This window comes from Drosophila kikkawai, chromosome 3L (assembly GCF_030179895.1).
Source record: "Drosophila kikkawai strain 14028-0561.14 chromosome 3L, DkikHiC1v2, whole genome shotgun sequence".
In the NCBI taxonomy this organism is placed as follows: Eukaryota; Metazoa; Arthropoda; class Insecta; order Diptera; family Drosophilidae; genus Drosophila; species Drosophila kikkawai.
Genome location: NC_091730.1, coordinates 33,507,833 through 33,534,972, shown reverse-complemented (window position 1 = coordinate 33,534,972; position 27,140 = coordinate 33,507,833). Strand labels below are relative to the sequence as shown.

At 38.9% G+C, this 27,140-nt stretch overlaps 1 protein-coding gene across 5 annotated transcripts in view; it reads left to right on the top strand.

Moving 5' to 3' along the window:
* The window catches only part of LOC121502702 (uncharacterized), a 151,443-nt gene that overhangs the window by 88,913 nt on the left and 35,390 nt on the right, over positions 1 to 27,140 (top strand). For 4 of the 5 annotated variants that reach the window (XR_005991062.2, XR_011444897.1, XR_011444896.1 and 1 more), the window contains one exon: positions 4,929 to 5,080. The exons of the other annotated variant lie outside the window; for it this stretch is intronic. Coding sequence is in view for 1 of the 4 variants with exons in the window: in XM_041776404.2 (XP_041632338.1) it covers positions 4,929 to 5,080 (152 nt within the window). In the remaining 3 variants the exon portion in view is untranslated. The remainder of the gene's footprint in view (positions 1 to 4,928; positions 5,081 to 27,140) is intronic. 5 annotated transcript variants of the gene reach the window in all.

Here is a 27,140-nt window from a genome sequence, read left to right as displayed (position 1 = left end):
ACGCGGCAGCACTGCGGCTGCACCAACAAAGGTCTTCCCATTGTCCGACTGAACTTGTCGAGGGCACCCTCTTCGCGAGACGAATCGTGCGAATTCTGCAAGAAATTTCTCTGTTGTGAGGTCAGAAGTAGGCTCTAAATGGATGGCCTTCGTGGAGAAACATACAAACACCAACACATAGCCCTTGGTAATCAGGCAGGCTCTCCCGGTGTAGTTCTTTATGTCAAACGGTCCGGCATAATCCATGCCTGTGTACGTAAAACTCCGCGAAAAGGACGTTCTTTCTTTCGGTAACTCGCCCATGAGTTGAGTCTGCAACTTCTTTTTGTGGATCACACAGATTTTGCAGGAGAAAATTACTGACTTGACTAAGTTCTTGACCCTTGGTATCCAGAATTTTGAGCGGATCAGGCGTACCATTAGCTGATTACCGCCGTGCAAGGATATGCGATGCGTAAAGGATACAAGGAGACGCGCCAACTGACAGTTGTATGGAAGAAAGATCGGATGCCGTTCATCATATTAGAGGACTTCGGAGGATCAAGGAAAGGCTTTATGTTCTTAATAGAACTGGATGCTGGAATTGGCCGCTTTTGGCTCAGGCAGGCATATTCCAGCGCAAAGTATCTGCGTTGGGTCATGAAAATTAGGAGTCGCTCAGCTGTGGAAATCTCTGTATTGGAAAGCTGCAGCTCGCCTGGAATAGGTCGTTTTTGCGAGCGCTGGATGAAGCGCTGAACATAGCCGAAAAATCGTAGTGCCTCGTCGAGCTTGGAGAACCGCTCAAGCATGTCCTGCTCCGGACATGCTAAATGGCAACGAATGGGTCGCTTCTCGATGTCGATGTCGGAAACTGGTTCGTAAGGTGCAGGCCAGGAGTCTTGTGGCTGATTTAGCCAGGAAGGCCCATGCCACCACAGCTCACTGGTAGCCAGCTCTTCAGCCGCTACTCCACGACTGGCTAGATCTGCTGGGTTGTGCTCGGAACGCACGTGAGACCACTGGCTGGCATCAGTATTTTGAGCTATTTCAGTGACTCTATTTGCGACGAAGGTTGTCCACTGACATGGTGGCTTGTTCAACCATGCCAGCACAATAGTGGAATCAGTCCATAGAAAAGATTCCGAAGACCGAAGAGAATCTGAGGCAGAAGTGCAGTCCACAAGTCTGCCAGAAGGACGGCTTCACACAGTTCTAGACGCGGGAGCGAGACGGTTTTTACCGGAGCGACTTTGGTCTTTGACGTTAGAAGATTTGATGAAATGATTCCATCACGCTGGATGCGAATGTAAATCGCTGCGCCATAAGCCTTTTGGGAAGCATCGCAGAAACCATGGATTTGGACTTGTACACCCGGTTGAAAATGTACCCAACGCCGGATGCGAACTTGGTGGAGAAAACTGTAGCTCCGAAGGAAATCATGCCAGCGATGTAGTAGTTCTGCAGCAAGAAACTCATCCCATTCGACGCTGACTAACCAGATATCCTGCATCAGGATTTTGGCCTGAACCACAAATGGGGAGAGACACCCAGCTGGATCGAACAATTTCGCGATTTGGGATAGGACGTCGCGTTTCGAATAGTTTGCCTGTATGGTGACCTCTGTTGGGACAAAATAGAACTCATCCGTCGTAGCGTTCCACCGTACTCCCAATGTCTTAGTGGTGCTGACCTCTTCGAGATCAAGAAAATCAGTCGAAAGTAGGTGCTCTTTAGGAAGTGCTTTAAGGAGTGCACGTTCATTCGATGTCCACTTGCGGAGAGGGAATCCAGCTGAGGTCAGAGCTGCTTGCAGCTCCTGAATGGCTAAAATAGCTTCAGCTTCTGTATGGGCTCCTGCTAGCACATCGTCGACATACATATAGTTTGAAATTATATGCGACGCCCGTGGATATTGGGCGTTGACATCGTCGGACAATAGTTGCAGTGTTCGTAGGGCCAGGAAAGGGGCACAATTCACTCCAAACGTGACCGTCTGAAGCTCGAAGTCGGATATATCCCCTTGTCCATTTCGAAAGAGAATTCTCTGAAACGGAGTGTGCTCTTGGTTTAGGAGAATTTGCCGATACATCTTGGTGATGTCGGCATTGAAAACGAATTTAAACGTCCGCCACTTCAGGATTTGAAGAGTGAGATCGGACTGCACTGGCCCTGGATACAGAATGTCATTAAGGCTGTTCCCATTGGAACAAGGACTGGATGCGTTGAAAACTACGCGAACTTTCGTGGTCGCACTTTCGGGCTTGAATACTGCGTGATGGGGTACATAGAAATTTATCTTGTCGGTATTCGGAGGCACCGGCTTCATATGGCCAAGATCGATATATTCTTGGATCACTGAGTCATAAGTGTTTTTGAGAGCGGGCTCCTACTTCAAGCCAGTCTCATTCCTCAGAAATTGTGCGAGTGCGGAACTCCTCGAATGCCCCAAGTCAATGTGCTCTGAATCCTTGAAGGGCAGGGATACTATATATTTCCCGTCGCAGGATCTGGTAGTTGTTCGGACGAAAAAGTCTTCACACAACTTGTCCGTCTCCTTTACCAGTCTGCATGGAAGGTCCTCCACCTCCCAAAATATTGTGAGAAGTGTTTCCATGTTTGCTTCGGACTCTATGGATATCTGTGTGGTAAAAGACGAAACCCTACTAGTGGTTGAAGACACTGGGCCGGTCAAAATCCACCCGAAAATGGTCTCTTGCACTAATAAAGACCCACATACGTTTTGCCTCCAGCCTGATAGCAGGACAGACGGAAGAATATCCGCACCAAGAAGAAGGTTTATCTGAGACGGCTGGAAAAACGACGGATCTGCCAATGGCATATTTGGCAGCCTATCAAGAATGCTTCGATCAATTGTGCTTGTCGGAAGATTGCCGGCCAGGTTCGGCAGCACAAACGCTGTCGTGTCGATCTTAAGCATAGGTTTGGTCGGAGTGCCCATCTGGAAATGACACATTTTTTGTGAGACACCGGAATTGGCTTGGTTCAGCTCTGTGACTCTTGTTGTTACGGCTTGAAATGGAAGTTTAATCCGGTTGGCAAGCCTCTCAGAAATGAAAGTGCCTTAGGAGCCTGAATCTATCAGGGCACGTGCTGGAAAATTCTCTCCTCGGTGGCACACATGAACTATGGCCGTACCTAGAAGTACTCCCTGCTGGTTGGAGGCGAAATGAACCGAAGTGTTCGAGATGGGCTGCTCAGGAGGGTGAGCCGGCGCTATGCTAACAGCATTAGACGGACTGTCTTTATGCAACAGCGTATTATGCCGTCCCCTGCATGTGAAGGAACTATGCCTGCTCGTGCATTCACGAAGATTATGTCCCCTCGCAAAGCAGTTAAGGTACAATCTCTTTTGTTAAATATATGATGCTCTTTGTGGTTGAGTCGTCTGGAGAAAGCGAGGACAAAGCCGAACTGGATAAGGCTCTCTGGAGCAGAGATCACAAAATCGTGCGCGTGGCCCGACTTGTGTCTCGAAGGTGTTTACCCTCCTTGACTGTGCACTTCTGGGCTCCCTTGAATGCTGTGTGCTGGAAGAATTGGGTCGGACATCCTCAATTGCTTCCAACGTGCGATATCTCTCCTCGAGAAATGAATTCATTTCTTCCCAGGCTGGGATTGCGGACTTATTGCTCAAGGACTGCTCCCATAATGAGAGAGTGACCTTCGGCAACTTGGAGGAGATTAGGAAAATTAAAAGGCAGTCCCAATTTTCCGTGGAAACTTGTGAATGCTCAAGGGCTATTAAGCACCCTTGGATTGTGCTCTGAAGATCTTTCAAGGCCGTGCCTGATTCACTGCCTATGGTCGTAAGACTAAACAGGATTTTTAGTTGGCTGTTTACCAACAATCGCTTGTTCTGAAAGCGATCGATCATTAGTCAGTGGAGATTTAGAAACAATGGCGTGAGCTTCGCCGCTAGTTTTTGCGTTTAAGTGGAAAAGCTTTTCCACTGGAGTTAATCTTGAATTATTTACATAAATGGCAGCGAGAGAGAGTGTAACCTGCTCTCTCAGAGAGCGTAACTCAACGATAGTGTGACCAGATCATAATTACGTTAACTTGCCTGCTACATGTTTAAGTATACAACTGTTATATATTTCCTTTTATTTTTTCTATTAGTTTAAAGAGCATGGCTGGATTCTTGATCCAATTGCAAACTGCAAGGGTATACAAACTTCGGCGTGCCGAAATTAGCTATCTTTCTTGTTTACTGAATGTGTTCCGTCATAATGTCCGTCAACATCGAATTAGCCTCCTTGGTTTTCTAGAGAGTTGAGTCACCTTAAAAGCCAAAAATCAAGGCCGTATGCTTAATTCAAACGAAATGGTTCTCAATCTGCACTAGCCAGCTAATAAACGGCTATGTCAAGATTTACCGTGTTGAACGCGCAGTGTTACAAAAATTATTTGACTCATCCCAAAACTTTTCAAAGACGTCATTAGTCAGCCACATTCTTAATGATCCAGTTGAAACTGCAAATTTTGTGTTGACGTTCGCTTCCTTTCTCGGTAAGACCTTATGTGTTCTATGCTAGTTCAACGTCCAGACCAGCTGTCTGTACAAGCTTTCAGACTCACATTGAAGTGTCACTTAGTCAAAGCATCCTAGGACTGCGTTTGGTTTAATCTTTAAACTGGAGTCAAATACAATTAATAGCAAGATATTAGGGAAAGGTTTCTATCTCTGACATATAAATGCTTTATTCTTTCTAAAATCCCTACTATGTTTTGAACCCATTCAATTTAAGAAATGGTTTGGTTTTTATTTAGTAACTTTTCTTAGCTCGCTGTTTTTGCGATTGTACACTTAAAGGGAAACGGGATCCATTCGTTCCAGTTCGAATTCGAGAATTATTACATTAATATCTATTCTATATGTTCAAATTATTTATAAATGAAATATATACAACTTTTTCATTCAATAGTTTGAGTATACCTTTTCACTAAATGTGATGGCTGTGGAAGGTTCTGGCAAAGTTATTGGATTTTTGGATAATACCATCGTTTATGCAGAGTTAGCTATAAATGTTATACATTTTAAACTTCACCTGCACGATTTTCGTATAATGGAATTCAGGTATGTGTACAAATTTTGTATATCCTATTTGCCAACAATCACCCAGTTATACGGCGCTGAAGCTAATATTATATTAACACGACCATTTTCAATTTTTATTTTTATAACATGTTGAATTATTATTAACTTTTAGATATTTTGTTTTGATCAAATTATAAAATTATGAAAACAATTATTATTAAATAACTAAAGATTTTTAAAACATGATTAACATTTTGTCAAGTTATTCAGACCTGCTCCGGTAATCGAAATCGACAAATTTGTTCGTCTTTGTTTTTGAAATTGAAAAATCGGTGCTCCGGTTTTCGAAATCGTAAGATTTTTTCGATTTGTAAAACGGGCTCCTTTGTCTGGTCGAAATGAAATGTATATGGCTCTTTATACTCTTGCAGGGTATTATAATTTCAGTCAGAAGTTGCACCGCAGTGAAGAAGACATTTCTGACCATATAAAATGTTTATTAATTGAGTCGAATAAATTCACACAAGATTAGGTTTACGTCTTTATTCAATTGATCTCAGCTTAAGACTAAATTCTTGTGACAAAAATATATATTGTGCTGCTCTTGCATATTTTGGGAGCGAGATTGCCCGATTGGGATATTGGTTGTATACAATATTTTAATAGCATGAGTGCCGCGCATTGAGGGCACTTAGTGATTCTAAAAATTGTTTTTTGTTATTGAAGAGCGGCATCGCCTGCTCTGGATGTAGATTGCTTACATTGGTTCAGCGTGGAATCGCCTACGCTGTATATTCTTATTTCTTAGATATGTGAATATGTCACTTTCCTCCCCTTAAAAAGGCTTGCCTATGCTTGGCCTGGCATTTCAGGGTACAATGCAGGCAACTCGATTTGTGCCGGCTCTATTTCTTGTTGTGGTTCTTGATTATTTTTTGCTTGCTTTCCAAGTTATGTATATAAAAAGGTGATTGGCTTTGGTGTACAAATTTTTGATAGGATAAGGAAAATAATAAGAACAATGACTACAAATAGTATAATTACATAAAGTGTGGTATTATTTTCTGAAATTAGTTGTAAAACGTCATTACGTTCTACTGTTTTTATCTTAGTTACATTAATCGGTGAATACAATAGAGTTAAATCAAATTCTGGACTTAACGAATTTTCGCTTAAAATAACATTTCCAATCACAACTTTACATTGTTTTATTCTAATAATTTTGTTTCCGCTTATTTTTATATCGCCATTTTAATCTTGATAATTTTTTACGATTTCGGTTTCAGTTAGATTAAATGTAAATATGATATAATATTTGCTTTAACATATTGGATAATTTCTTTTAAGACAGTTGGTTTAAAATTACAAATTGGGTTCTGTCGCTTAATTATTTTTTTAATGCATTCGTTATTAATTTTTTTATTGTCTTGATAAATTTTATTATCATTTTCAAAATATGATTGTTGATCTGAATAGTCTAACTGATACCCATTATGGTCGGGATAAGGAATTATTTTAATGGTGTTGTTGATTTTGTTGCTAAAAGGGATATGTGAAACAGGTAGTGATTCGTTATTTTTGTGGTCAATCCAAGTTGATGTTTTAATTAAAAGTATGTTTTGACTGTTAATGCTTTATAGTTTTTCGTAATTTAATAACTTTGGGTTAAAAAGTCGAGACGTAAAAGCTGCATGCCCATTTCTATGTCTTCAATGTACTCAATAAATTGCATGAGTTCATAAACAAGTGTATCAATACTATTGCGGCTATTTTGGTAGTTGGTAAGTTTTTGCAGTCCTTCATTCACAAAATTTACTGCATCATTTAATTTATGAAGTTGAATTGAATTTTCTGCAATTAGATCTATTTTGTTATTATTTTTTTTTTTTTTGTACATTTTTACCCTATCATTTTCATCAAGTGTGCCAAAAAGAAATTTAAAAGATGAGCCTATTATGTCAAATAGTCCACGTTTCTGCCTATTTTTCTGATGAATAGTTCTACTGTTCAATTCTTTCAATAGTTTATTGTACAAATATTTCATTCTAGGTGAATCTGTGACTTTGTTACCAAAAGATTTAGTGATGATATTGATTTCCGTTATGATATTGATTTCAGTTAAATTAATTCTTAGACAGTGATGTTCATACACTACCGGTATGGATTAGAATGCTTGAGAAGAGTAAATAGCCAATGTCGGAATCTGGGTTGGTTATTTGAATTTGTTGAGTGTTGAAGGTGGTGAATAATAGAAACAACATCATTGTACTCAAGGTTCCTGTGGAAGTTTACCGGCATTAGTTTTTTTTTTCGTTTCTTAGATTGTGTTTTGTAGTATTGGGTTTCCCTATTTCGACTAGTAATTTCGTAATGGTCTTCGTCTATTTTTTCTACATTTTTATTTGCTTTAAGGGGGGACATCTGAGTAACTTTTTTTAAAAATCGCAAATTTTTTTTTTTTGCTTAAAAAAAATTTTAGAGTCTTAAAAATAACATATCAAAAGATAGAGTCCGGCAAAAGTTTCTAAGTGTCGAAATTTTCCATTCTGCGGCGATGCCTCACATGTAGTCATATACGATTTTAAAACTTTAAGGGGGTCTTCTCATTGGGCAACTTTTTTTTTCGATTTTTTTTTTGCATTTATTTATAGCTTGGGATGGTGTGTATATGTCCCCAAAAAGATTTTTAGAAATTCGAAATACTTTAGAAGATACAGCCTTTTTTGTGAAGCAAGATCTATGCAAAATGAGCTTTTTTCAAACTTCAAACGCGTTTATCTCGAAACCACGTTTTTCGAACTGGCGGCCATGATATCTCCAGTTCAACTCAACCGATTTTCATGAAACAAAGTGGAATCGACGCAGAATTGTCACCATTCTCGGGTGACGGAACAGATTTTTTTTTAATTTTTTAAAATATTTTTTTTTTTACACTAAACTACAAAAAAAAAGCCCGAAATCGAAATTTTTTTTTTTGAATAGCCGCCATTTTGTTTAAAAAAATTTAAAAAAAACCAATTAAGAATTTAAAAAAAAAAGCAACTTTTTTAGTTACTTTGAACATTTTTGAATACAATAAATAAAAAAAGTTTTCAATTATTTGCGTTTTCAAATAAGAATTTTTTTAAAAAGGGTCCAAAAAACGGCTTTTGAATGAGAAGACCCCCTTAAACGCGTTTTTCTCAAAACCACTTTTTTTGAGTTGGCCGAAAACATAACTCGAACAAATCTTAACCGATCGATCTGAAATTTTGACAGTATATCCAAAATACCTATGGCTATCGACGTACGTAGGATTTTTTTTTTTGCTTACTTTTTTTTTTATCAACAATTTTGTGACGTTTTTTTTCATGAAAATTGAACATTTTATTTAATCACTCACCATTTTGCAAAAAATCAAAATATCGAAAAAATCCTACGTACGTCGATAGCGGTTGAGATATAGAAACTAACTAAATTTGATTTTTTGTTCTAGATCAAAAACTAAGGACGTTAGGTTTTCGGCCATGGACCCCTTTCAAAAAAATAGGGCCTACGAAGACATGCTGCACAGCCGCCATTTTGTTTTCGATTTATTAACAAAAAAATGTATTTTGTAGTTCACATCTAACATTATCAAACCTACTTTAAAATTTTTCGATTGGCTTTTTCATTTGGCCAAAAAAAATTCTAGAAAATGGGCTTTTTTTTTGCCAGTTACTCAGATGTCCCCCCTTAAGGCAAAAATCCTTCATCTGAACCCTCCCCGAGCGTGCGGCTGGGCAATGGGCACTATATTAGCCCGGACATGGGTAATGCATTGCTGCTTGCCCCGTCCGCGATAATACAGTGTCTAGCAAAGGCCACGGTTCAACTCCTTCTGCCCTAAAAACCCTGAGGAAGTGAGCCCTTAGCCATGGGTGGAGGTGCCTGGCGGAAGGCATAAAACGCAAGTGGGTGGTACCCCTGAAAAAGAAACCATTCTGGAGGGTTTAAAGGAAGAAACCAGGGCTGGGATGTCAGGCCAAACGTCGGTTGAAGGCGTGACCGCTACCAGCAGCGGGGCACGGGGGGGAGCAATCCTCTCTGCGTGTCGCCAGCGGTTACACCTCTGATGTGACGGGAGCAGGTCATGTCAGTTGCAACGCTACTGCCGAAAAAACTACGCAGGGGAAGTTGAGCCGCTCATGTGCCATAGTCGATTCAGACTCGGACCTTGAGAGCGTGCAGCTTCTCCATTCACCAAAACCAGCTCCCAGCGCAGGGACGGCCAAAGCGGTCAATCGAGGGAATGAAGGCCAAGGCGCTGTACAAGGCTGCCCTCCGCCTCCAGGATTGGCTCCAGGAAAAAGCCGTCCTATCCCCAGAGGAGAAGGCAAAGCTTACCTGGGCTGAGGGGAGGCTTCACTTCGTCAAACTCCCCCACATGAGATCGACTGGCGGATTCGCCAACAAGGTGGAGGAGACGCTTGCCAACAAAAGGCAACGCACCGGGGAGAAGGCGGCAACGCGGGCCTAAGGAGGCAGGCACTTCCCAAATGGTGAAAAAGCCCAAAAAAAAACCGCAAAAGTCTGTGAGGTGATCAAACGACACTTGATCGTGGCCCTCATTGACAGAAGCGATGAAGCCGGCAAAATGACCGAGGCGCAGTGGAAGATGGTGCATGCGCGGCTCATTGAGTCATTGTACGCACGGATGGAGGATGATCCCGAAGCTCCCATGCCCACCTTCGATGGCGCTGGGTGGCTAAATGGGGTCAAAATCCTAAAGTGCATGGATGACCCGACGAGAAAGTGGTTGACGCAACCGGTCTGCCAGTTGGAGGCGCCGTGGGAGGGAGCCAAGCTAGAGGTGGTGGACCGGGTGCTAATCCCATCCACTCCAAAAGCGAAGGTACTCTTCCCCAATTAATTATGTAACAAACACACTCACCGAGCGTTGTCCACCTTAACACGCTCTGTCTACTTTTTCTGCTCGGCAGGCTCAGGGAAAATGGGCGTGGGTTTTGTGTTGACATGAACAAGGGTGCTACATAACTAATATTGTAGACAGAGATACTCTAGCTGGGGATATGGTAAATAATATGAATCAGACGAAGGAAGTGTAACGATGATTCTGTTCTGTAATTTCGCAACGTGTGGACGCGTCTCTCCTAATTTTGTATTCTTAAAACTCTGAAATGAAGCATTCAACATTTCCAATAGGTTATGGGCCCAGAGTGCCTTCATTGCGCGAAAAGAATACAAAGAGTTTTTAGCGGTCGTATTTACTCATCGCGGCAAATAAGTGAACTTGTCCCTGCGAGGAATGTTCTGGACTTAAGGCCGAGTAAATAGCTTCGCGCGAAAAAAAACTGTGGTTGCGGTTGTGTGTGTGTGTGTTATAGTTGCGGTAAAAAGTGATCTTGTCCCTGCGTGGAAAGTTCTGGACTTAAGGCTGAGTTAGCAGCTTCGCGACTAAACACGGGAAAAATGAATCCGAGCATGAATTCGATCGAAAGACTGGACGATGAAAATTACAGCGCGTGGGCTGTACAAATGAAAAGCGTTTTGGTATACGCAGATTTGTGGGCAGTGGTTTGCCGTCGTTTGGTAAAAAACGAAGATGACAATCAAGAAGTGAAGGCTGCATTTGATGTGAAAGACGAGAAAGCTCTTGCGAGTATTATGTTGCACATAAAACCGTCTCAAATAATCCATGTGAAACATTGTGTTAGTTCAGCAGAAGCATGGGAGAAGCTTCTAGCAATACATAGGCCAACAGGGCCGGCGAGGCGTGTTTTTCTACTTCGACAATTGCTTCGCATGAAAATGGCAGAAGAAGACAATGTCAGAGCGCATATAAATAAGTTCTCGGACATTCTGGAGAAACTTAACGAAGTCGGGGTGACGCTACCCGAAGACGTAACGGTTATTTTGTTGCTGTCTGGCCTAAGTGATGGCCTTGAAAATTTTGTCGTTGCTGTCGAGACGCGCGACAGATTGCCGTCGTTGCATCTCCTAAAAATAAAATTGTTGGAAGAAGGAGAGAGACGGAAGAACGACGAAACGGTTCGCGAGAAAGAAACAAGAATGTTCGCGTCGCGAAATGAAAAGAGTGCGGTTAAAACCGAATGGAAGAACAAAAACAAAAACAAGAGAGCGTGTTGGATATGCGGTCGTCAAGGGCATATCGCGGTTAACTGTCGTGAAAAAGGAAAGGACGAAAAGAAAGAAGGAGAAAAGAAGGAGAATAGTCACAACTATTCAGTTTTCTCGTACGGGCCGAAGTTCGGAGAGCGTAAAGAGAGTGTTTGGTGTTTAGACAGTGGCGCCACGACGCATTTGTGCTGCGATCGTTCCAGTTTTACAGACATAAAGGAACACCGAGAGAAAATAATGTTGGCCGGTAGTAATAGCATCATGGCGGAAGGCCTTGGAAAAGTGCGCATACAGTGGAAGAAAAGTACGATCGATTTAGTAGATGTACTTTATGTAAAAGATTTGCAGTGTAATTTTTTATCCGTATCCAGAGCGGTTGAAAATGGATTCCGTGCAGAGTTTTCTGGAAATAGTGCGCAAATAATAAACAAAAATGGACATGTTGTGTTGAGTGCCGACAAGAAAAATGATTTGTTTTTGATTGAAACAAACAAGAGTGTATGTTTTGCGGCAGAAGCGAAAGGCTCAGAAATAATTAAGTGGCATTACAGATTTGGACATTTAAACATTTAAAAATAACTGTAAAGCCGTTTCCTAAAGCTGCAGAGAATCGGGCGAATAATATTTTGCAACGTGTACACACAGACATTTGCGGGCCGATGAGCAAAACATCCAACGGTGGATCTCGGTATTTCGTGACATTTATAGACGATAAATCGCGATATATGCATGTTTGTTTCCTGATGACGCGTGATGAAGTTTTCGAAAAGTTCAAGGAGTTCAAAGCCTTGGTGGAGAAACAAACTGGAGAAAAGATTAAAATCCTGAGAAGCGATAATGGACGTGAGTACTTGAGTGGAGTATTTACGCAGTTCCTGGTAAGCAATGGAATAAAGAGAGAGCTTACTGTACCGTATACACCTCAACAAAACGGTGTGGCGGAAAGAGCTAACAGGACACTGGTTGAGATGGCCCGGAGCATGTTGCAGTACGCTAATTTGGACGAAGCATTTTGGGCGGAAGCCGTAGCTGCTGCAGCATACTTGCGGAACAGGTCGGAGTCATCATCGTTGAGGGATATGACACCATTCGAAGCTTGGTTCGGACGGAAGCCGAGTGTATCTCATCTCAAGATATTCGGAGTCAAAGCGATTGCTTTGGACAAGAAGCATATTCGTAAATTCCAACCAAAGGGAATTGAGTACATTTTTGTAGGGTACTCAGATACGGCTGCTGCTTACCGTTTGTACAATCCTAGTACGGGAAAGCTTATAGAGTCTCGTGACGTAATATTTTTGGAGTACTTTCAGAAGCAAGAAAGTAAAGAATCGAATTTCGCTCCTCAAATCGAAGAGACTGCAGCGTATGACGAAAATGAGCTCAACACAGATGTCAGCAGAGAGGAGCCAGAAGAAGATGAACCATCAGAAGCAGAAGAAAAAGCAACAGAAGTGCTGCCAGAAGAGGAGGTGTTTCCAGATGAAGATGTGCTGCCAGAAGCAGAGGTGCTGCTTAGCGATAAACGGGGTCCAGGGAGACCAAAACTGATTCGAACTGGGCGGCGTGGGAGACCTCGAAAGGAGTATCAGACTGTCAATATCATAAAACGAGATATTGAGGTTCCAGCAAGCGTAAACGATGCATTGAGTTCCAAATATGCAGAGGACTGGAAGAATTCTATGCAGCAGGAAATTGAGAGCCTGCAAGAAAGGAAAACTTGGACACTCGTCGAGTTACCTGAGGGAGAGAAGGCCATTGGATGCAAGTGGGTCTTCGCGGTCAAGCGAGATAAGCATGGAAATGTGGAGCGTCTGAAGTCACGGCTTGTCGCAAAGGGCTGTGGACAAAAATATGGCATCAACTACTCTGAGACGTTTTCACCGGTGGCCAGATATTCATCAATAAGGCTGATGATTGCTGTAGCAGTTGAACGTGGTATGTATATGCACCAGCTTGATGTTTCGTCTGCTTATCTCAACAGTGAACTCCATGACGTGGTCTATATGAGACAACCTGAGGGGTTTACTGACGCAAAGCATCCAGGAAAGGTCCTTAAGCTGCACAAATCGCTGTACGGTCTAAAACAAAGTGGCCGTGAGTGGAATAGCAACCTGGACGAAGTCATCCTGCAGTTGGGGTTCTCAGCATGTCCGAGTGAACCCTGCATCTACAAAAGGGGTCAAGGTGACCAAATGAGCTTCATCATAGTCTACGTAGATGACATCATAGTTGCGAGCGACTCAGAAGCTGAGCTGAGCGAGATCAAGTACCTTATATCGAAGAGGTACGATGTTGTCGATGGCGGCATCCTGAAACATTTCCTAGGAATGGAAATTGAGCGAGATGGCGAAGTTGGCAGTGTTCGAGTGGGTCATAAGCAGTACATAGAGGCCTTATTGGAGGACTACGGGATGCAAAACTGTAAGGCATCCAATCTACCCCTCGAAGCTGGCTACCAAGTTCGATGCAGCAAGAAGGAGTGCATGAGAGCGAATCAGGTTGAGTACCAGTCCCTGATAGGCTCGCTCATGTATTTGGCTATAACTACGAGGCCAGATATACTACATTCCGTGGCGAAGCTTGCGCAACGGAACTCGGATCCTCATCAAGAGCACATGGTGTGTGCCAAGCGTGTCTTGAGGTACCTACAGGGTACGAAGACGTTCCAGTTAAACTATCAGCGAACTGGACAGGCTGTCTACTGTTATGTGGACGCCGACTGGGCTGGAGATGACAGCGACCGGAAGTCATTCACTGGCTGGACATTTTTGGTAGCAGGCGCAGCTATCAATTGGGAGTCCAAGAAGCAGCCCGTGGTAGCTCTCAGTACCACAGAAGCCGAGTATATAGCACTTTCTTCAGCGGCAAAGGAAGCAGTATATATCCGTAAGCTTTGGAGTGAGATGGGTCTTGGTGAAGTCCCACCGATTGTAATACACAGCGATAACCAAAGCGCGCAGTGCCTAGTAAAGAATCCTGTATATCACGCGCGCAGCAAACATATAGATATTAGGTATCATCATGTAAGAGATATGTTTAAGGAAAAAATCATAGATTTGAGATATGTATCAACAGAAAACATGATGGCAGATGTGTTAACTAAGAATTTGAGCAAAGTTAAGCACTTGAAATGTATTAATATGATGGGTTTGCTGTAAATTATGTACTTTAGTTATCCTGTAGAATGACAAACAGCGTTGAGAAGGAGTGTTAGAAATATAGAAGTATATGGCAACGCCGTCTGTCAGCCGATTCCGATAGTTGCCTGCGAGCAACTTCATATCGAGTATCGCATATCGAGTATCGATGACTCTATTCAGAAATTCCGCAACGTGTAGACGCGTCTCTGTAATTTTGTATTATTAAAACCTCTGAAATAAAGCATTCAACATTTCTAATAAATAGTTTTAAAATCTACGTCGCTCTCAATATAAATAGTAATGTTTCTATGAACAAATGATCAAGTAAAATTTGTTTGGCCTTTTCGAGTGTCATTACATTATATTGAATTGTGGTAATGGAGTTATTGAATATTGTTGAATTTTCTACTTTATTTTTATCGGATTTTATGAAAATGATTTGTTTTTTGAAATAGTTGATTGGTTTTTCTGTTAGATGAATAAGGTTGCTATTGTGTTCTTCTGCACTATGTTGAGTAACTTCACTATGATGATTTTCTTTAATTTTAATTCTTGATAAAGCTGAATTTTTCTTCCCTTTAATATAGTCGATTTTGAATTGGTATTCGTTTAATTTGGCTCTCCATCTTTGTAACTTTGCATCTAAGAGGTTGATGGTCACTAGCAATTAGAAAATGTCGTCCTAGTAAATAATGTCGAAAAGTTTTACTGGCCCAAACTATGGCGAGTAATTCCTTTTCGATAGCACTGTAATTTATTCATTTTCATGTTCATTAAGTGTTCTGCTAATAAAGGATATTGGATGACCATTTTGAGAAAGCACGGCCCCAAGGGCTAAAGTACTGGCATCTGTGGTTAAAGTGATTTTTTTTTCGAAATCAGGTAATTGAAGAATGGGTTCTCTAATTATTAGAGCTTTAAGTTTTTTGAATGCTTCTATGTAATCGAGATTTTGTGTATCTATCTTTGCTCCTTTTTTTTAAACATTTGGTGATTGGTTTTGCTATGTCTGCGTAATTTGGAATAAATTTACGAAAATAACCGGTTAATCCAAGGAAAGCTCTGATCTCTTTTACTTTAGTAGGAATTGGATATGCAACTATGGCTTTAACTTTAAGGGGATTTGGTTTTATGCTATTAGGGGTTACAATATGACCAAGAAAGCTGGCTTTGCAATTTTAAATTAGCTTCTGCAAGTTTGGAAAAAACTAATTGTAACGAATTTAAGTGTTTGGTGAGGGATGTGGAAAAAATTATAAGGTCATCTAAATACACTAAACAGTTTATTGAGCAACGGTCGAAGTATATTATTCATACACCTCTGAAAAGGAGCGGGTGCATTTCTAAGGCCTAATGGCATTCGAAGGTATTCGTAATTAATTATCACTTTTGGTGGAAAATGCAGTTTACGATATTGAGTCTGGGTCCATTTCTATTTGATGAAATCCCTTTGCCAAATCGATGGTTGTAAAGTATTGTCATTTTCCTAATTTACCAAGGATTTCGTCCATATTAGGTATTGGATATCTGTCGGGAATAGTTATTTCATTAAGCTTACTATAGTCGATTACTACTCTATATTTAATTTTACCAGAAGCGTCTACTTTTTGGGTACTACCCAGGTAGGACTATTGTATAGAGAATTACTTTCCCTATTTACTTCCTGTTTAAACATTTCTTACACTTGACTTTCGACTTCAATTTCGTGAGTTTGAGCAAGTGGGTACTGTTTTTAATAAATTGGGGAATTATGTGTTGTATTTAATACGTGTTTAATGGTATTTGTAAAAGTTAGACTGTCTCCTTCTTTATATTGAGTTTGAATTTATTTAATAAACTCTTCAAACATAAAGTTTCCTCCTGATTCAGGTGATATAATCGAAACAATGCAAAATCTATTTTTTTTATTTCTTGAACTGATGTTTTAATTGGTCCTGGTGTCTTTTGAATATGAAAGTTTTAAGGTTTTTCTAAGTTTGATGTAATTAATTTGTATGTTTTGTCAAAAAGGGTAACTGTGCTATTTTTGTAAATTATTATTGATTGTGCATTTAGCAACAATTTTCTGCCAATTAGTATATCGTAATTATTAGAAAAACTGTGTACATAAAATGGTTCAGCTGTTTTAAAAATACTATTGCTGGGTAACATAATTAGGTTGTTCAATGTAATAGGACCATTTGATGTCAAAACTTCACATTTAATATTTTTAATAGGAAGAAAGAATATATTTTTATTGATCATATTTATTGTGGATCCTGTGTCTATAAGGCATTTGTATGTGCAACCTTTGTATGCTATTTCTATAAATTGGTGTTAACCGGGGCTGTTAACCGAAAATTTTCATTTGGTTCTGAACTATTTTGATATTGTTTATCTTTATTTTGAATAGATTGTACCTGTTGTTGCCCTTCATTAATTAGCCCATGGCATTAATTGGGGACATAGTACTGTTGTTCATAAAGATTAGGTTGAATTTCTTCGTATTCGTGCGCGTCTTGAAATCTTAATTCGTCAATAGACATTTTGGTTTGATCACTATCCGATGGTCTTAGACGTTTGGTAACCGGGAAGTTAATATTTTTAGATGTGGAGGGTTGTTGGGGTTGAGAATATGTATTTCCCTTAAATTGAGGATTTTGGGTTTTATTGGAATATTGTGGGAAAGGAGTTTTGTGAGTAGTTGGCTGTGGGTTTATGTATTGGTTGGTTCCGAAATGATTTGGAACTTGCCACATAGCTTGGTTATTAGGCATTTGTTGTGTATAGGTGGTATTGAATAAAATTAGGTTGGAATGGTTGAGAATATTATGGGTAACTTGGTCGATATTGGGTTTGGGTGTTTGTATTAAATTTGTGTGATTTCGAGTTTTGATTATGGTTTGCATTTTTATTACGGTTATCTGTGTTTTTATTCAATTCAAAATTAATGTGTTCTTCATATATTCCCTAATTTTGTGCAACAGTAATTAACGACCTTAAGTCTGTAATATCATGATGAACCAAAAAAGTGAATAAATGTATTGGTAATTTTCTAATCAGTATTTTAATGGAATCTATTGGTGTTATATTCGCTTTAGTAGAAAACACACGTCCGGTAGGTTGAGTAAACAAGAAAAGGAATGAAGTTTTCGATACTTCTAGAGACTGCAAACTAAACTATCGATACATATTGCAAGGTTAGAGATTACATTGTTCCAATAGTTTTAATACCCTTCCTCAATGTAAGCTTACATATCATAATTTTAATACAACCTTAACTTTTTAACTCACAATGCTTTTGTTTCTGAAGGTTCTTCGTTAATATGTCTGCAATCATCTGGTTTGTTGATAGATACTTTAACATAATTTGCCCTTCCTTAATTACATCTCTTACAAAGTGGTATCTGATGTCGATGTGTTTCGACCTCGAGTGATGTGCAGGATTCTTAGCCAATTGTTGAGCGCTTAAATGCATAACTGTTGATGTTTCAGACTCGCCGCAACCGATTTCCAATATAAGTCTTCTTATTGAAATCGCCTCCTTGCATGAGGATGATAACGCAATGTATTCCGCTTCCGTACTGCTGAAGGCTACGCTGCGTTGCTTTTCAGATTTCCAGGATATCGGTCCTCCAGCTAGATAGAAAAGGTATCCTGTGTATGACTTCCTATCTGTTTTGTCGCCTCCCCAGTCAGCATCCACATATCCACTTAAAGGCTCATTGCAAATCTTGTAATGCAATTTTAGGTTTTTTATCGATGCCAAATATCTGAGTATGTGTTTTACTCCTGTCCAATGCTCAGTGTGGGGATTCTTGTTGCGCTGCGCCAGTTTAGACACGGAATGTAGAATGTCCGGCCTTGAAGATAGCGCCAACCACATCAGTTCACCTATGACCGCTTGATATGCCTTCTCGTTGACATTTTCGCATCCCTCTTTGTCGCATGTGATCTGGAATCCTGCATCCAGTGGAGTTGCAGCTGCTCTACACTCCTTAATGCCGTGTCGCTGAAGCAGATTCTCAATATATTGGCTTTGACTCAGCATTATCTCGCCTAGTTCTCGTTGAACTTCCACACCAAGAAACAGGTGCAACTGCCCGTGATCAACACATTCGAAAGATTGAGCTATTTTGCTTTTGATGCTCATGAGATCACTTTTATCTTGGCAAGCTATGATCAGGTCCACTTCTGTTCATGTATAAACAAGGCTCGTTTTTACATGGAATAAAGCCAATGCTACGCAGAACTCCATCCAATTTAGAGTTACTTTCTCTGCAAGACTGTTTAAGGCCATATATTGCCTTCTTAAGCTAGAGCACGCCATCCCCATGATCTTTGGCTAGAAATCCGCTTGGCTGTTTCATGTAAATAAATCTGATAAATCGATTCTCTCGATTCATTGCCTCCAACCATAATTCTGAATCTGGACATCTAATTGCTTCGTCGTAGCTCACCGGAATATACACGTCGCTGTTGATTGCTGTTCCTAAGACATTGTATTGCTTCCGTGGGCGTCCAGGTTTACCCGTGCGGATTAGTTTAGGTCTGCCAGGACCCACTTTGGTTCCATCCTGCGCATTGTCTCTCTGTCCGGTGTTCTCGTCCTCTCCGGTATTGTCATCTTCTCCGCTGTCCACGTCGTCTGCACTGATGAACTCGTCGCTGCTGTGATCATTTTTTATGCCGACCTTGTCTTGGTCGTATGAGCTTTCATTCATCCGTACAAATTGGGGTTGAATTCGCCATTTGAGGTTTCATCGTTGCTGCAGTTGTCCCTCTCATCCTCCAATTGGCCGTCTGAAACACCACCGCCTTGTGGTAGGTCAAATAACACGTATCCAGCATCCTTCGACACGTAATCAGCCTAGAGCCTGTAGCCTTTGGCTGTTCGAGAATATCCGACCATTCGATACTCTTTTCCATTTAGTTGGAATTTGCTCCTTGTGTGACCCTTATCCAGTGCAACTGCGAACGAACCAAAAACTTTAAAATGAGATATTGATGGTTTTTAACCGTTCCACGCTTCTATCGGCGTCATATCTCTCAGCGCGTTCGTAGGCGCTCTGTTCCGCAAATACACGCATCGGGCCATCTTGACCATCGTACGGTAGCTCGCTCAGCTACTCCGTTTTGTTTGTTTGTCTTGTGAAAAAAAATAATCTTGTGCTGCTCTTTGCTTACAAAGAGATCGCCCGCTTGGGATATTGGTTGTACATATTTTGGGAGCGAGATTGCCCGCTTGGGATATTTGTTGTATACAATAATTTAATAGCATGAGTGCCACCCATGGAGGGCACTTAGTGATTCTAAGAATTGTTTTTGTTATTGAAGAGCGGCATCGCCTGCTCTGGAAGTGGATTGCTTACATTGTTTCAGCGTGGAATCGCCTACGCTGTATATTCTTATTTATTGGATATGTGATTATGTCACTATATATAGGATTTTACAGTACTTAAAACTTTTAATGCTTTTTTTTCAAAACCACTTTTTTTGAGACTGTCGGTAACATAACTCGAACAAATCTTTACCGATCAATCTGAAATTTTGACAGTATATTCAATATACCTTTATCTATCGACACATGTAGGATTTTTTTATATTGCTGCCTTTTTTTAATCAACAATTTTGTGACGTTTTTTTTTTTCGTAAACATTTAAAATTTTTTTTTAATCACTTACCATTTTGCAAAAAAATTAATATAACGCAAAAATCCTACGTGTGTCGATAGCTGTTGATGTATAGAAACTAACCAAACTTGTGTAGCGCTGGTAGACAATGTAGAATAGAAAGAGCAAGCGCCATCTGTGGGTCGGGTGATAAACTCTATTCGCTGGCTAAGAGAAAGCAGCATAGGTCAACAGGGCGAACAGGGTTTGGCACCATGGGCAAGCGGCATCAGCGTTCTTTTCTATTTGAACCTAGTAGTGCTGATTAGAAAAAGTAAACTATTTAATTGCTGGCGAACAAGACTTGGGCGCAGCGCATCAAAGCAAGGGAGCCCCGAAGGCGTTCAAACGGAAGAGGCAACCCAATTTAATATTTTTTTGTGGCCGAATATAGATTAGATGAGTTGGGGAAAATAAAAAGAGAATAAAGGCGTTTCCGATCAGCAGAATTCTGTGCAAATTGTAGGGGTTCGGCAGCGAAAAAAAAAGAATAACTCGAATTACGATATTGGAGAGCGACCAGCAGTCGAGGACACACAAAGTTCGCATTGGAGCGATTTGGCGGCGGAGAGGGGGACCAGTGCCTACGGAACTTACTGTCGTCAAACAACGTCGATGGATCGTCCAAACTTGGAAAATTAAAGGGCAACCGCTGTGGGCGTTGTTTTCGTGTTGTGTCTATGACCCTGATCTCGTTTTCTCGCGGTGAAAATTCCCTATACAAAATCTTCGTGAAAATCTGCCCAAGAAAAGGGAAAAATAAACAGAATACTGAAGTAAAAAAAAGAGGTATAAAGTGGCGGCCGCAGAAGAAATTGTAACCTCACATAACTGCTGAATAGAAGTAAAAAGGAAAGAAAAAAAGAGAGGATAGAAAACATAAAAGAAAAAAAATATCAAATTGTTTGGCCATATTAATTTAATTATTTCATATTCGAATTTAATTTTGTCTTGATGTTTTTTTTAACGTGTGATTTTGTCAAAGGTGTTTGAGTTCGGTGCAAATTCTAAAACTGCAATTTACTAAATGAACCTGTTATAAAATCTGAGCATGCTACTTACCCCATACAAAAAAGGTTAAAAGAAATTAATTAAAATAAAAGAAATAAAGAATACAAAAAAACGGAAAAGTAAAATGAGTTAAAACTTGCAAAAAAATTGAGATTTTCGCTGATCAATAAAGAGCGATAAAATAACTATAACAAAGTAAATGAGTAGTTGTTGAAGGCGAACGCAGAACTCACTCAGCTGAATATCGTATTGAGAGCGTTTGCTTGTACACTTGATGTGTTTCGAGTTTTTGAGAAGAAAAAAATTTGAGATCAAAGAAGAATATAAAAAAATGTATAAAATTTAAAAGGCCATGAATTTGGAAAAAAGGACTTTTTTAAACTGAGCTAAAAAAATATTTTTGGGAAATTAAGTCAGTAGATTAGGCATGCCGCATTTTAATTAAAACTTTTTATCAGGCCTGTTCTAGTTTCAGAAATGAATTATTTTAAAATACAATTCGATTATGAAAATTACAAATGTTAATTGTATTTTATTCCTTGAAGTTTTGGGAACATTATTGCATAATTGAATTAATTAATACTAATATACTTGATTTATAAATAAATATCTTGTGGGTGCACCTTAAAATCGGTTCGATTCTAACCTTCAACATTATTGCAAATCCGCCGCCGCTGTTTCGTATTTGAGAGGGACTATTTAAGTGTTGTCAGCGTACAAAAAAATAAGCGCTGGAATATGTTTCAAGTTTCACAACACTGCCTAAGAACACCTGACTAACACCCGCAATTTAATTTAAAAATAACGCTCAAAAGTTTATTTAATTGACAATTTCTATTAGAAGGAAGCATAAAAATCAAGCGCAGGTTGAGATTTTCATCTTATGTATGGAAAAAATGATATTGCCAGAGGCAACATAAAGGCTGAATTGGGACGGGCAAAATAGCTGACATCCGCATAAGTTTTTCAATACTTCTTATCAAACTTTTCCAGTACTGTGACGTAATTCGCCATCGAAAGGGGAAAACATAAACAGGGTATCGTTGTTCTCGATCATACCTCCTAGTGCTAACCACATTCAGGCTTGTCGACCCTTAACCATCAGCTGAGCGGGACCCATTGATTCCTAGCTCTAGCGGGAGATGTGGGGGGGTTTTCGCTGAGGATAAGGATTGTTACGTCAGAGGTTTTATTATAGAGTCCCTCCTGAATCTACACAATGAGACGATCCTCATTCGAAACCAACACGCAACACAATTGTCTCATACTCCGTAAAATATGAAACAAGGCAAAACTAAACTGCAAAAGAAATTGAGAAACGAGAAAGCACGAATAAGTATTTGAGCCTGCAGGGGTGGCCTTGGCTGTTGTTCGCCACACCCTATATCTTTACCCTCCCAACCATGGTCCTTCTTTTAATTGTTAGCGAAAGACCCCAAAAGTATTAACGTATGCATCAGTTTGTTAGTCTCCCATGCCATAAATAAGTAAGAAAACTTAAAAATTCATCATCATTATAATAATTTTTTTTAATAATCAAACAAAATTTCCTTTTCCATCTTTTTCAGTATACATCTCCAAATTCACAATAATAAACAAAATCCTACTATAATTATGTTTCTGCGTACATTTCAAGGCCTAATTTATTTATTTATTAATTTCTAAACCCTATCATTATGTAGCTTATTTTATTTACTTAATGTTAATTTTATTATTTATTTAATCATTTAAAATTTTATATATATTTTTTTTTTCAGTGTCATGATAATCCTATTTTGTTTAATTTAAAACAATGATCATGGTAATGGTGGTGCCTAATTAAGATGCTAGAAAAATATTATAAAAACTATAACTATACCCATTTAATTATTTTTTTTTTTTTTTTGCTTTTTTTTTTTTTTTTTTTTTTTTGGGTCTACATAATTTTATTTATTTATTATTCGATTATTTGTTTAGCTTCAACAACCTACATCGCACAATTACAATAAACCAGTTTCTATTGCTGAAAAAAGAAAATATGTATATGCAAAGGGAACAAAATAATTAGGTTTTAATTCTCTCAGTGTAGCTCATGTTTTGGTTTTACATTTAACTGCTTTAAATTTACGATGATAGCATGAATTCGAAGCAAAAGAGGAATTGGCAAAATAACAAAAAATCAATCGATGCTGATAAGCATTAATGCCGGTAATGCCCATATGATACAGTAATGCAGTTTTCATTAATTAGCTACTTCATTAGAACCTTGAAAGAGTCAACTATATGTGTAATTTTGTGTAATTTTGCTTGAATTTTGCTTGGATTATTTTGGTAATACGACTACGGTCACACCGACCGTAAAAGGTAAACAAAAAAACGGCCGCCTTTCGCGGCGTATTATTATGAATTTCTGAATTCCTCGTCGAAGTATTATTGCATAAATAAATGCAGAATCCTTTAAATTTATGTTTTTAACCTATAATGCTTAAAATTTTTTTAATTATTACAAAAAAAATCATTTTAATTAATTTTACAGCGCAAGAACCTTGCTACCGCAAAACATATTATTTTTGCTAATTTTCTAATATATTTTCAGTTCAAAAAACAAGCGAAATGATATAAAAATAAAATTCTCATTGTGAGACCATACTGTCAATGAACTGGCTAATACATTTTTCAACTACAATTTTCTTCATTAAACCCGTATTTTGTTATCGAGTATCTAGTATATAATATGTAGATCTATCGATGATCGCGGCAATGAAGTAGCTAATGCATTATTCTAATGCATTAGAGCGCCATATAGTCGTCTTGCTCGCACTTGTGTAAAACTCTATAGCGCTGTCAAATCTTTAATGAAGTCTCTAATTAATGCGGCAGTGTCATGCCAGTATAATCAGCCGTTACACTGGGCGATATAATTTGTTTTCGGTTTTCACTCACCCACTTTGTTGTTCTCGAAGAAGGCCTTCTTGTCGATGATGTTTTGGAGTGTATTAGGGGAAAATTAGAAATTAAAAATATAGCCGCATAATCTTAATTTGTTTGTTTGTTTTTTTTTTATGATTAATATTTAAAATATGGAAAAGTTATTTAAATTTTTTTTTTTTTTTCAGTTACGTTTTTCATATTTGATTTTAATTATACGACATATTATTTATTTTATTTTACTGTGTTTTAGTTTTTTGTTTAGTTTTAAAAGTTTTTATATTCTTACTGGCAACGAAACTTTTTATTGCACTGTACGACTTTAGTTGGATTTGCTAAGCTCATATTGACTGCTCATATGCATCACCATCACTACCACTGTCATTGTTGACATCTTTTACATGCCTATTTTAACTTTTTATTTCTTATTGGATTTAAGACACTTCATTTATTTCAGCATTGGGTAATAATGACGAGAGGGTTTAACTCTATTGATATTTAATTGAACAAAAAAATAAGATTTAGATATATGTATTTACACTATTCTGCATGATTTTTTTGTTTTTCGTTTTAAGGGCGGGTTTTTTCTTCAGATTTTACATTTTAACGAGTCGTGTGTTTTAGGAGCTGTTTTAACCCATTTCTTCGTATTGGCGAACTTTTAATTTGTCACTAGATTTTAAGGGTTTTTAATTTTTAATTTGTTTAATTTACACTGTGTTTTACACGTTTTATTTTTGAGTCACTTTTTGTGGGTTTTTCTCTGCTCCAAGCTGCTGCGAACTCCAAATAAATTTTCCCCAGCAGAGATAGCTGGTCCAGCCGCCTGTTTTTGGCCGGCGCTGAATAGCGTAACCAATCTGCTCTGCTGCCTCGTTTAGCTACAGGAATTAAAATAATTAATGTTGTGCAAACGAGCCCAGGAATATTTTTAGAAATATTTACCCAGTGCTTCCTTTTCTTGTATTTTTTCTGCTCAATCGACCTAGCGATTTCTCGCCGTGTAGTCGAAGAAAACAAACGTGACCTACATGTGCAAAAATTTTATTATATGTCGATCGGCTTGGACATTTTTTTTATAAAAAATATTTACCTTGCCGACACGGCAATCTTTGGCAGCCGGTAGATTGGCGTTTGTTGATGGCCTTTTTCAACCGATGCCGAACTAGCAGTGGGATTAGGGTCTGGAGCACATGTGCATATGCTCTCTTGAACCTAGTAGTGCTGATTAGAAAAAGTAAACTATTTAATTGCTGGCGAACAAGACTTGGGCGCAGCGCATCAAAGCAAGGGAGCCCCGAAGGCGTTCAAACGGAAGAGGCAACCCAATTTAATATTTTTTTGTGGCCGAATATAGATTAGATGAGTTGGGGAAAATAAAAAGAGAATAAAGGCGTTTCCGATCAGCAGAATTCTGTGCAAATTGTAGGGGTTCGGCAGCGAAAAAAAAAGAATAACTCGAATTACGATATTGGAGAGCGACCAGCAGTCGAGGACACACAAAGTTCGCATTGGAGCGATTTGGCGGCGGAGAGGGGGACCAGTGCCTACGGAACTTACTGTCGTCAAACAACGTCGATGGATCGTCCAAACTTGGAAAATTAAAGGGCAACCGCTGTGGGCGTTGTTTTCGTGTTGTGTCCATGACCCTGATCTCGTTTTCTCGCGGTGAAAATTCCCTATACAAAATCTTCGTGAAAATCTGCCCAAGAAAAGGGAAAAATAAACAGAATACTGAAGTAACAAAAAGAGGTATAAAGTGGCGGCCGCAGAAGAAATTGTAACCTCACATAACTGCTGAATAGAAGTAAAAAGGAAAGAAAAAAAGAGAGGATAGAAAACATAAAAGAAAAAAAATATCAAATTGTTTGGCCATATTAATTTAATTATTTCATATTCGAATTTAATTTTGTCTTGATGTTTTTTTTAACGTGTGATTTTGTCAAAGGTGTTTGAGTTCGGTGCAAATTCTAAAACTGCAATTTACTAAATGAACCTGTTATAAAATCTGAGCATGCTACTTACCCCATACAAAAAAGGTTAAAAGAAATTAATTAAAATAAAAGAAATAAAGAATACAAAAAAACGGAAAAGTAAAATGAGTTAAAACTTGCAAAAAAATTGAGATTTTCGCTGATCAATAAAGAGCGATAAAATAACTATAACAAAGTAAATGAGTAGTTGTTGAAGGCGAACGCAGAACTCACTCAGCTGAATATCGTATTGAGAGCGTTTGCTTGTACACTTGATGTGTTTCGAGTTTTTGAGAAGAAAAAAATTTGAGATCAAAGAAGAATATAAAAAAATGTATAAAATTTAAAAGGCCATGAATTTGGAAAAAAGGACTTTTTTAAACTGAGCTAAAAAAATATTTTTGGGAAATTAAGTCAGTAGATTAGGCATGCCGCATTTTAATTAAAACTTTTTATCAGGCCTTTTCTAGTTTCAGAAATGAATTATTTTAAAATACAATGCGATTATGAAAATTACAAATGTTAATTGTATTTTATTCCTTGAAGTTTTGGGAACATTATTGCATAATTGAATTAATTAATACTAATATACTTGATTTATAAATAAATATCTTGTGGGTGCACCTTAAAATCGGTTCGATTCTAACCTTCAACATTATTGCAAATCCGCCGCCGCTGTTTCGTATTTGAGAGGGACTATTTAAGTGTTGTCAGCGTACAAAAAAATAAGCGCTGGAATATGTTTCAAGTTTCACAACACTGCCTAAGAACACCTGACTAACACCCGCAATTTAATTTAAAAATAACGCTCAAAAGTTTATTTAATTGACAATTTCTATTAGGAGGAAGCATAAAAATCAAGCGCAGGTTGAGATTTTCATCTTATGTATGGAAAAAATGATATTGCCAGAGGCAACATAAAGGCTGAATTGGGACGGGCAAAATAGCTGACATCCGCATAAGTTTTTCAATACTTCTTATCAAACTTTTCCAGTACTGTGACGTAATTCGCCATCGAAAGGGGAAAACATAAACAGGGTATCGTTGTTCTCGATCATACCTCCTAGTGCTAACCACATTCAGGCTTGTCGACCCTTAACCATCAGCTGAGCGGGACCCATTGATTCCTAGCTCTAGCGGGAGATGTGGGGGGGTTTTTGCTGAGGATAAGGATTGTTACGTCAGAGGTTTTATTATAGAGTCCCTCCTGAATCTACACAATGAGACGATCCTCATTCGAAACCAACACGCAACACAATTGTCTCATACTCCGTAAAATATGAAACAAGGCAAAACT